Here is a 12,325-nt window from a genome sequence, read left to right as displayed (position 1 = left end):
CAAAACCCCCTGAGGGAAGATACTGTTATTCCCATTTTACAGATGGAGAAACAGATAAGTGGCTGGGTTGGGATCTGATCCAGACAGCTCAGAGTCTGTGCTCGTGGCATAGTGACTAGTAGGGTCATGAGGAATAGGTGTGGCTGACTGAACTTAAAACTCCGCTCCACTACTTAGCTATTGCAAGGCCTTAGGAAATTTACTTTAATCTCCACGCCACTTTTCCCATCTGTGAAGTGGGTTTAAGCAGAATGCCTCATAAGGCGCTTCTTTCAACAGTTAGGAAATTTGTTGTATCCAATGATAGTTCAGTCTACAGAGCTATTTGATGCAGTGACTCAGTGATGTTCTTTGCTCCTCTCTGCCATCTGTGGTGTGCCGCCTGTACCCTCGAGAGCAGGCTCTATTTATGGCCACTAGATAGGACTTTCAGGAGTCATTTCCAGTCATAAGCTATCCAGTCCTTTCTCCCTTCAGAAGAAAGGAACCAGCTCTTCACGTGCCTCCTTTTTAGGAATGAGAAATACTTTCCTTGCCAAGTCTACTAACAAGACATTGCTCATGCCTCGTTGGGAAGATTCGTGTCGCGTGCCCATTCCCAAACCAATCACTGGCGAGGGTTTTCCATCAACGATGGTGAGGAGTCAACCACAAAGATTCCAACATTGGACTTTTGGGAAAAGTCTACCAGTCATATTTACCCTTTATTTTTTTCTTCAGGATTGTCATCCACTGATGTTTAAGATGAATCACTTTATAACATAAAGAGAAAAAAAAATAACTTAATGAGCATTATTGTACATTCCCACCGAAGGAACCAGAAATGAAAGGAAGACACTGCCTCTCCTCCTGCCTTTCCTCCCACGGTAGTGGCTACAGGCACGATACCAACTACTTTGCAAGGCAGTTTTTTTTATAAACACCACATTTGATGCAAATTAAAGTATCATAAGAATACACAGGAGATTCATTCAGAATGAAATTTTTGCTTCAAAGACCATTCCATCTAATTTTCTGATTCACACCTGTCACAGAGCCATAGAACGACAATACCCCACACGTCTGAAGAGAACATTTCATCGCCCTCACTGGCTGCCGTCATCTCACACCCAAGCATGAGGCAGGGCCGGACCAACCAAAGCCCAGTAGTGATTCAGTTTCCAGGAGACTGTAAGGCAAACTGCTTACGAACAAAACGGCTTTTTAATTAAGGTGTAACATACATAAAGTGCGCAAATGTTAAATGTGCAACTCAAGAAATCTATACCTATGTATGAGTGGTGCTAACTCTTACATCACTTAGAAGAGTGCCCGACCCACAGAAAGGGCTGGGTGAGTACCAGCTATAGTTTCATCTGCCAACTTGATAGGTAAAGAATACTATCTTGGTTTCATTTGCATTTCTTTGACAAAAGGAGTTGAACTTTTTTTTTTCTGTGAATTACTTGTTCATGTCCTATGGCCTTTTTTTTTTTTCCTGGTTTTTCTCTCCAAATCCCCCCAGTACATAGTTGCATATTTTAGTTGTGGGTCCTTCTAGCTGTGGCATGTGGGATGCCACCTCAGCATGGCCTGATGAGCGGTGCCATGTCCACGCCCAGGATCGCCCAGGATCCAAACCAGTGAAACCCCGGGCCGCAGAAGTGGAGCTCGAGAACCCAGCCATGGGGCCACGGGGCTGACCCCTATGGCCTTTTCACTATTGAGATATGAGTTTTTTCTTTACTAATTTGTAACAGCCCTTTATATACTAACGACACTCATTCTTTTTCTTATATTGCAAATATTTTTCCCAACTTGTCCTTTCATTTTAAATTTCTTTGCCACCCACTAGTTTTTAATATTTATGTGAATTTCCTGCCCTTTTCCTCTGTGATTTCAGGCTTTGATGTTCTGCTTTAAGAAAAAACTTTTGCCCAATTTCATCAGTAAATATTCACCTTTATTTTAGTATGAAACTCGTAATTTTCTTTCTTTATATTTAAATTTTTAATCCACATATAATTTATCTTAGCACATGGTATGCAGCTAGAATCTAATCTGGTTTGAAATAGCCAGTTCTCACATTGTATATTAAGTAATTCATCCATTTTATACTTACTTAAAATGACATCCTTATCATATATTACATTTCTGGTTTTCCCATTTCTCCTGTGTTCAATGTCCAGAGGACCTGAATTTAGTTGACTTCCTTTACTGTACAGGAAGCCTAGTTGTACTATATGAGATAGGCGTGGCAGGAGAAAAATACTAAAGTCCTACATACTAGTATGTATTAACAGACTTACTAGCCTCTTTCACTGATCACTCAGTCTATTTCTACTGTTATTTCCTATGAAGTTACACCTTCACATGCCCCTGTCTGGAGCAGCCTACCATGGCTTACAATGTCCCATACACCCTCATATACCTGTTAATTCATTTATTAACATTATTCAGTGCCTACCATGTACCACGCACCAGGCTAAGTAATGAACCAGACAAATGCAATTCTTCCCACAATATAATGTAATATTATCTGGTAGAAGACGATCTTTAAATATTTACACCAATAAATACATCACAGTTGTGTTTGGCGCTACAAAGTATAGCATAATGCCCTTTCCAGCAGAGAAATCTTGTTTCCAGACTGGCTCATTTCTTCATATAATTAGTGAGGCACAGCTTGGAAGAGCTGGTTCCAATTTCCCATGGGAAATACCAGAAAGAACTTTGAGAATTATCTTCTGAGTATTGACAAGATGTCTTGGGTTAATGTGAGGAGTAGGGAAAAATAGTTAAAAGAGAGCTCCAAAACATTAGGGGACAAAATTCCATCAGCTCAACCCACTCAGAGATAATCCTTTAAATTCTTGGGTCTATACCCTGAGCAATGCCAGTCCCGTGGCAGATGTGAAACAAATTTAATAAGGTCAAGAATGAGGCAGAAAGGTGACTCCAGCATAGGATCAATCTGACCTTTGACAGGGAAAACCAGCTGTGACCTTTTTTGGTACTGTGCCCTAATTTTCCTGTGGTGTCCCTTATTGTCTACATTTGATAGGTTTCAAACCATGGGCAACTGTGCAGAATAGTTTTAATAGCTGAAACAAAAAAACCTTGCTTTATGAAAAAAAGAAAAGAAAAAACCAAACCGAAAAACCCACAAATTTTTCCAACCAGTAAATTCTACACACACTGAGTGGCTGCAGAGACACCAACAGTGATTAAGCCACAGAGCACCAGTTTTCCAGCTCAAACCAGAAAGGAATATTTTTTTTAAATGAAAGTAGATCTGCCTGAGGAAAGCTAAATATAAGTAATTCTTTTCTTTGTGAAAACTCTCTCTTAAAAAAAGTTCTTCCTCATTGAACGCATTTTGATGGTGAGAAATAAATTGGACTTTATAATAACCTAAAGAAAATCCCAGGTTGTTTTATCCAAGAGGATAATTTAAAACAAAAACAAACAGGAGATTTGTGTTTTTATCTTAAAACGAGTTTGATATTTCTGAAGTCTATGCTGAAGAAAAAAGATGCCAACAGATTTACTCACCACCAGACGTAAAGCTAAGCTTTCTAAACTAAATCCCTTTAGCAGGAGATCAAACACAGTCTACTCTTAGAGATCCCCAAATGGTACCTCGCCAACTCTTTAAAAGGCAGCTTCTGTTTCTCCAAGAAACAAAATAGATCCAGTATTACATAAAAGCACCACAGATACCTGAAATGCAAAATAATGAGTGAGCCACCTTCTTTTTCACAGAATTAGCAGGCAGAGATCACCTGACTCTTAGATCATTTATTTCACTATTTCTTTTTCTCACAGGCCGGACTGTCCAAAACCTCTATCTTGCCTTTTCCGTCTTCTGAATGAGGAAGCTTAATGTTATCTACGGTGACTTCAGAGCTGTCCTCTTCATCCTCGGAATCGGAACTGTCCTCTGAACTGTCTTGCGAATTCTCTTCTGAACTGTCCCCTTCTTTTGAATCAGATTGATTCATCTCAAACAAGGCCACATCCTGCAAAAAGCATCACGTGGGAAATTTATTTCAGGGCGGTTCCCCAAAAAGTTGTAAAAACAACATTTGGGAACAACCAACATTTAGCACAAATATTTAAGCACAAAGGAAAAGAAATGTTTTGAATACAATATGGCACTTTTATTCTTTTAGTTCCCAGAGTCCAATATAATGATTTACATTTACTACAAATCTAAAAAGTGCCCCCAACCAATTCGATATATCCTGAATACACTCAACAAGATTCATTCAACCAATACTAACATGAGCCGGGCACCACACTAGGTACCAGACCCAAAAACAACAGCAACAAAATTCTTAGTTTTTTAGCAGGGGTTGGCAAATTACGGCCTGTAGCCCCAAACCAGCCCTCTGCCTGTTTTTGTTTAGCTCATGAACTAAGAATGGTTTTTATATTTTTAAGTGGTAGAAAAAAAATCATTTAGTAAATTAGTGCTCCCAGATAACAAATGTAGTATCTGATTTGAACAAACCCTCCTAAGATTCTGTATTTACGACATCCCTCCACTGGGCCCAGGGAAGCTTACTGACCTCTAAAATCCTCACATAAAATGACCCAGTACCTACGCTGCACTGGAAACGCCAGCTGACTTCCCAGGAAGGAAAATAACACTTGGAATTAAAATGGAACAGCTCTCTCGTTTTTTAAGTGACGAGGCACACGGGTGATTTTATTTTATGAAATTAAAACAAAGCAGAGTTACCATTTGTATAACTTTTCCAAGAGTCCCATCGATATTTTCAATGTTGAAACGACCAGGTGGTGCAGCTGCCATTGCTTTTCTTAGCTTTTCATTTGCCTGAGCCATCTGTGGGAGAAAGGTCTGTACTTGGTCCAACACTAAGGAGGAAAAATACAGTTTATCAAGATTCATGTTAGTATTTGGCCAAACTTCAAATTTTAAAACCCGGAATTTCCTGTAAGACACTTCTGAATGTAAAGGTAATAATAATGACAATAATTATAATTAAAAAATCTTTCTAGTTTTTTCCATTTTAAAAACCTCCATCCACAGGACCTCACAATTTAGCAATTAACTATTTCCCAATGTTTCATTTGTGTTTTTCATATATGCCCAGAACTGTAACCTCCTGGAAGGCTGGCATCCAACAAACAGTAACTGAGTAAGGAGGCAGCATGACCTAAGAGTGAAGGGCACCGGGCTGCGGGGCGGCCTGACAAGGTTATCAGCAGAATCCCACTTCCACCTCTTCCTCTACTGGAATCACCGTGGGCATGTTAATTAAGTAGTGGGTTTTTTACCTGCCCAACATCTGTTCCCCTTTCATCTGATAACATAACCCTGACTTTCGTTTTAAGCTCTGTCACTCTCAGTCACTCCTGTCCCTCACCCCATGGGTGCCTACATCTTCCACAACCTTGGACACCATGATTTGGTTCAGTGGCATATACAGTGACACCATGATCTAGTCAGGCCAATGCAAGATCACCCTGGGACATGGTCTGACTGTTGAGAAAGACAACCTTCCTTCTGAGTGAGCGACTGGCTGAGTGAGCTGCTGTGCCTAAGTCTGGAGCTGCTGATAAACTGGCCAGCTGGCCACACGTCGGGGAAGAGCCCGCTGTAGATTATGCCAACACTCAGGAAAGCAGAGCTAAGGGGTACAGAGCAGCAGACCCCTGACGACACTGAGCACGTGGATGCAGATGTGTCTGAAATCACTCTTTCCAATAAAAGGAGCCAACATAATTTTTTTTTTCACTTAAGGCAATCTGAGTGGGGTTTCAGTCATTTAAAATCACAGGAGTCCTAACTAATACATTTAATCTAACCCCTCGAAATCTCAGTTTACTCATCTGTAAATGGCACTATGCTAAGTACAAGAGAGTCAGCAAACAAGGGATATCTAATTTCTCTGTCTCTCAAAAGGGGCCAAGCACATAACTGTGCGCATGATGAGTTCTCTAAACTTGTTAAGTCACTAACACAGCTACACAACAGATGACTAAAATGTCCAGAGTGTGGAGGAAGAAAATGATAGCAAAAGTCAAAAAAATGGACTTTAATTGTAAAATACTGCTCCTAGAAGGGTTAAATGAGGTCGCATATGTACAAAGTCGCACCCAATGTCTAGTACATACTAAATAGTGAGTAAATGTTAGCCCTCGTGCCCTTTCAGACACACAGAAAGTGAAATTACTGATAAAAATAAAGGTACTTCTGTGTCTGCAGACTGAAATCTACTACCACAGACGGAGGATCAGGCGATTTTGCTCTGCTTTGGTTTTTAGTGAATCACGTGGAGCAAACAGGTACCTTCAGGTGTAGCATGAACCACGATGCTGAGAAGCCAGCTATTTCTGCGTACTGTGAAGGGGACATGCTAAACCCGAAGCCAGGCCAGCTCTACTTCTTCTAAACAGAATAAAACAATATCCAGCACACAACAGCACAGAATTCAAAATGTCAGCATCCAGTAAGAATTACCAAGCATGTGAATAAGCAGGAAAATATAATCCACAGACAGTAGGAAAAAAATCAATAGAAATAGATCCAGGAATGACACAGACGACAGAACCACCAATAAGAATGTTAAAACAACCATTATAAATACACTCCACATATTCAAGGAAGCAGAGAAGAGCATGGTCACAATGAGGAAAGAAATGAAAGATATTAAAAAAGACTCAATTGGGGGCTGGCCCCGTGGCCTAGTGGTCAAGTTTGGCACGCTCCATTTCAGTGGCCCGGGTTCAGTTCCCAGACACAGACCTACACCACTCAGTGGTGACCATGCAGTGGCAACAACCCACACACAAAATAGAGGAAAACTGGCGGCTAGCCTGGTGGCGCAGCGGTTAAGTTCACACGTTCTTCTTCAGCAGCCTGGGGTTCACTGTTTTGGATCCTGGGTGCAGACATGGGACCGCTCGGCAAGCCATGCTGTGGTAGGCATCCCACATATAAAGAAGAGGAAGATGGGCACGGATGTTAGCTCAGGGCCAGTCTTCCTCAGCAAAAAGAGGAGGATTGGCGGCAGATGTTAGCTCAGGGCTAATCTTCCTCAAAAAAAATAAAAATAAACAAACAGATGAAAACTGGCACAGATGTTCACAGGGAGAATCTTCCTAAAGCGAAAAAAAAAAAAGACTCAAATTGGACTTCTAGAGATGGAAACTACAATATCTGGCTTGAAAAATAAACTGGATGGGATTAAACAGCAGACTAGACAATAGAGGAGAAAACATTAGTGAACTTGGGGACACAGCGATAAAAACTGCCCAAAATGAAACACACACAAAATAAGACTGAAAAAAACCCCAACAAAACAAAACCAAGCATCAGAGAGCTGTGAGACAACTTCAAGTAGCAAAATTAAGTGTAACTGGAGTCCCTGCAGGAAAGCTAAGAGAGAAGGGTGAACAGAAAAAAATATCTGAAGAAAAAATGACCAAAAGTTTCCCAAATTTGATGAAAACTATAAGCTCACAGATCCAAGAAATTCAACAAACCCCCAGCACAAGAACCACAAAGAAAACTACAACGAGACGCATTACCATCCAATCGGTGAAAAACAGAGATAAAGAAGAAAATCTTAAAGGAGCCAGAGAGAAAAGGAAATATTATATACATGACAAAGATAAGAATGACATCAGACTTCTCATCAGAAACAATGCAAGTTGGAAGACAGCAAAGCAACATCTAATTACTGAAAGATGAAAAAAATGAAGTTTAAAAACCTATCAACCTAGAATTCTATATCCATTGAAAACATCTTTCAAAACCCAAAACACTATGAATACTTTCTCAGACATATAAAGGCCAGTGAATTCATCACCAGCAGGCCTGCACTACAAAAAATGTTGTTTTTAATGGGATAACTTGATTTTTAAAATGGGCTAAAGATTTGAACACTTTACCAAAGACACATAAACGGTGAACAGCACATGAAAAGACATCCAACATCATTAGTCATTAGGGAAAAAGAAATTAAGATTACAATGCGATACCACTACGTACACACTACAATGGCTGAAATTAAAAAGACAGACCACACCGGGTGTGGTACCTGGCTGGTGGGAACGCAAAATGGTATACCCAACTTTGGAAAATAGTTTGGCAATTTCATCTTTACAAAGAAATACACTTTCCATTTGACCAAACAATTCCACTCCTAGGTATGTACCCTACCAAAATGAAAAGCTATGTCAACACAAGAACTTGTATTTGAATGGACAGCCCCCATGTGGTCATTTTACCGGCGGCAAATTTAATGCATCCTGTGGTTAAGTTCCCCTCTCAGAATACTCATGATTTCTTAGTTTACAGACAGAATCTCATGCATCATTTACATTGTTTTCACTGAATTCTTGTCTTTATTTTTTTTAAAAAATGAAGAGTGAATTACACAGATGGTGTGTATTACATGAATGCTATAGGAACAAAGTCTGAGTGTGGGATATATTTACAAGTGTGCAGAACAGCAATATTCTAGAGTAATTAATGAAGAGAACTGGCCCCATGATTTAGTATTAGAAGTAACATTTGCCATTTAAGAAATTGTGTCCCATTTAACGGGATGTGGTGGGGTTTTCCCAAACTTGTGTATTACATTTGGAGCTCAGTAACCTCTAAAAAAAATTTCCCATAGAGATAACAATAATTGTTTTTGATTTCCAAAAATTCATCCCATGAAGAGTTTTTCTGGGAAAACTCTTCCTCTGAAAGCAGGGAAACAATGTAAGAAATTCCATCCTTGTGCGCTGACCTCACAATGTAAGTGACAAGTAAGACCTGCTCTGCCAGACTCTTTGTGGTTTGATATCTGACCATCAAGGCAGAGACTGTCCCACCATATAACTGCTTCATTAGGCCGAATTTAACATCAGAGAGAGTTCTTGAGAGAGAGGAAGAGAGAGAGACGGAAGGGTACTTACAGGGACTCCTCTCTATCCGAACTGTTTGAAGAGTGGAAGTCTTTTTGGAATCAGGCTTGGAGTTGATGAGCAACCTGTCCCAAATACCTGAAAGCACACACACATTTAATCCACTACAGTGTAAAGAAATAGGGGCCCATCAGCAGGCTTTCCAGGACCACTTTCAAGTCTTAAATCATTCCTCATTTCCCAAGATGTTTTGAAAAAAAGATGCCCTCCAAGTTCCATTACATTTTAGTTCCTTATGTACATCCATCTCCCCTCTCTTAAGCCTGTCTCATACATCTCTGTGTCACTGATGCTGAGTAATAAGTGACACTAAACTGCACCTTCTGATCTACATTAGAAACCCATCCTTGACAAGAGCGGGTCTGCAATGACGGAACAGAGGAAGAGGTACACAGCATAATAATGGCTAAGTGATGGAGATGGTTACTAGCTGCGTTACTTTGAGCAAATTACCAAACCTCCCTGAGCATTCGTTTCTTCATTTCTAAAACATGCCTGCCTGGTTACTTCCCCTTCAGTAAAGATGCCCAACCTACACAAAACAGCCTTGGGAGAAATTCTGTCCCCCTACTCCACCTTCTCAGCTCGTCCTTCACTTCTCCTCAAATCAACCCAATCGGCGGGCCCATCAGAGCTCAGAGAATAAGACTTGTCTTTCAAAACTCAAGGCTTTGCGCACCTTGTTCCCAACACTCGCAAAATCTTTTCGCTCTGGTACAAAAATCCTGTCCACCCACAAAGCAGAGCTAACAAACATTCATGGCTTAACGACTTTAGGCCTAGCAATGGGATTAGCGTAAAGAGCATGGACTCTGGAGCCAGACTGATGGGATTCGAATCCCAATTTTGCCACTTTCCAGCCAAATGATCTCTGGTAAATTACTTATCTGTATGACACACCATGACTCAGTTTCCTCATCTATAAAGTGGAGATAACAGAACCTTCTGCACAGGGTTGTTATGAGGCTTAAACGAGTTAATTAATTCCTGGGGCAGACTAAGCACTACACAAGCTTTGGCTACTATTATTCTAACTCCTTTGGATGCTCTGGGTTCTCCTAGAAACTTCTTCAAGCAAACATTCACGGAGAACATGCCCAAGCCCTCAAGCGCATTCTCCTCCTCACAAAAATTCCATACGTACCACGAGCTCCATTTCCAAAGGTGAACACTGAGGCGTGGAGAACGTAAACAACTCCCCCAAAGGCCCACAGCTAACTACTCGTGGAGCGGGGATTCGAACCGATGCTTTTAAATTTTCTATTATAGTGTCTGAAATCCTATGTGGATCTCCTGGACCCATGCCTCCCTCTACAAGAGAGCGACACGAAGGGCCGCTGGTTCTGTGAGCATCGGGGGTGGGGTGGGGATGGTGGGGGGGTATTAATCCATAATATTCATCTGCCCCCACTACCGGGCACCTGCTTGACCCAGACCGCCGACCCTAAGGCCTTCTCTTCAGAGGCGATGTCTTGCTGTGGCGCTCGGCACAGTGCGCGCCCACCACCATGCAGAATATAAGAACCAACCCCGGGGCCGCGGCCGGGTGCCTGGCCCCCACCCTTCCGTGCCCCCACCGTCACCCCCCGCGGCGGCGGGCACGCTGGGGCCCCGCGGTCACCCCCGAGGCCCCTCTGGTGGTGCACGGCCACGACAGGGAGCGGCCCGCCGCCGCCACACGTGCGCGCCCCCCGCCGCCGCCTCCCGCCCGTCACCTCCGCGGCCGCCGCTCCCCGCAGTCAGCAGCTCCTTGGACACCGAGACCCCGGAGTTGTCCGGGGCGGACGACGTACTGCTCGGGCTGGCCTGGAGCTCGCCGTGGACCTCCATGCCTCTCCGGGTCCAGAGCCAGCCCACCTAGCCCCGGATGCAGGAAAGAGGCTCGGCAGGGGGCGGGGCCAGGGCCGCGATTGGAGGAAGCTTGGCGGTGGGCGGGGCTGTGGGCGGGGCTGTGGGCGGGGTGAGGGTGGCCCCAACGAGGGCGACACCTGGCGGAGCCACGAGGCCACTCCTATCGTGAGTAAAGGAAAGTTGGGATTCTTGAGGCTCTGTCATTGGATGAAAATGCTGGCAAGGCTCGATTTTAGCTAAATAAGTCCAGACGTGAACAGCAGATCATGAGGCTGCCCTCCTCTTAATTCTTTTTTTTTTTAACTGTGGTAGAAAACACATAAAATCTACCATATTACACATTTTTAAGTGTGCAGTTCAGAAGTGTTAACTATAATCGTATTATGTAAGAGATCTCTAGAATTTTTTCTTCTTGCAAAGCTGAAACTATATCCATAGAAAACTCCTACATTTTCCCCTCCCCCCAGCCTCTGGTCACCACCATTCTAATTTCTGTTTCCATGAGTTTGGCTACTTAAGATACTTCATGTAAGTGGAATCATACAGTCTTGGTCTTTTCGTAGCTGGTGTATTTCACTTAGCATAGTGTCCTAGAAGTTTATCCATGTTGTAACATATGACTGAATTCTTTTCTTTTTTAAGGCTGAATAATATTCCATTCTATGCATATACCATATTTTCTTTATCCATTCATCCCTTGATAGGTATTTGGGCTGCCTCCACCTCTCGGCTATTGTAAATAATATCGCGATGAACATGGGTATGCAAATATCTCTTCAAGATCCTGCTTTCGATTCTTTGGGATTTATATCCAAAAGTGTGATTACTGAATCATATGGTACTTCTATTTTTAAATTTTTGAAGAACCTCCATACTGGTTTCCATAATGGCTGCACCGTCTTACATTCCTACCAGCGGTACACAAGGGTTCCAATTTCTCCACATCCTACCAACACTTGTTTTTTAATTAATTTTTTTATAGTGGCTAGCCAAATGAGTGTGAGGTGATACCTCATTGTAGTTTGGATTTGCATTTCTCTCATGCTTGGTGATATTGAGCATCTTTTCATGTGCCTATTGTTCATTTATATAGCTACTTTGGAGAAACGTCTGTTCAAGTTCATTGCCCATTTTTAATCAGATTATTTTCTGTGGTTGTTGAGTTGTAGGAGTTATTTAGGTATTCTGGATATCAGCCCCTTATCAGATATATGATTTGCAAGCATTTTCTCCCATTCTACAGGTTGCCTTTTCACTCTTTCACTGATTGAAAGATTCACTGATTGCTTCCTTTCCTCTTCATTCTTTAACAGCATTTATCCACTCCCTGCAGTGTGCCCAGACCTCTCTGTTGTGGGATTCCAAGCAGAAACAGAAGTCTTGGGCCAACCTTTTTCTGCTTATTTCTGACAAAACAGGTGCTCCAGAGTCAGCCAGACCTGGATTAAATCCAGTCGCAGATTGCTCTCTTAGTAGTTGTAACTACTCTCTGAGCCTCAGTTTCCCCCTCTGTAAAATCAGAATAACAATACTTCCCAGGGTT

General features: G+C 42.1%; 1 protein-coding gene across 1 annotated transcript; it reads right to left on the bottom strand.

Annotated features, from left to right (window-relative positions):
• Nucleotides 1-3,765: 3,765 nt before the first annotated feature.
• Nucleotides 3,766-10,837, bottom strand: NOPCHAP1 (NOP protein chaperone 1). Its single transcript, XM_070600791.1, has 4 exons — nucleotides 10,647-10,837; nucleotides 8,923-9,009; nucleotides 4,727-4,863; nucleotides 3,766-4,001 (listed from the first exon to the last, which is right to left on the bottom strand). The coding sequence occupies exons 1-4, from the start codon at nucleotides 10,759-10,761 to the stop codon at nucleotides 3,789-3,791; spliced, it is 552 nt and encodes a 183-aa protein (XP_070456892.1). The 5' UTR covers nucleotides 10,762-10,837; the 3' UTR covers nucleotides 3,766-3,788.
• Nucleotides 10,838-12,325: the final 1,488 nt, after the last annotated feature.

Source organism: Equus przewalskii, chromosome 29 (genome assembly GCF_037783145.1).
Source record: "Equus przewalskii isolate Varuska chromosome 29, EquPr2, whole genome shotgun sequence".
Lineage (NCBI taxonomy): Eukaryota > Metazoa > Chordata > Mammalia > Perissodactyla > Equidae > Equus > Equus przewalskii.
The sequence above is the reverse complement of the archived record's forward strand: the minus strand, read 5'-3'. Positions and strand labels throughout refer to the sequence as shown.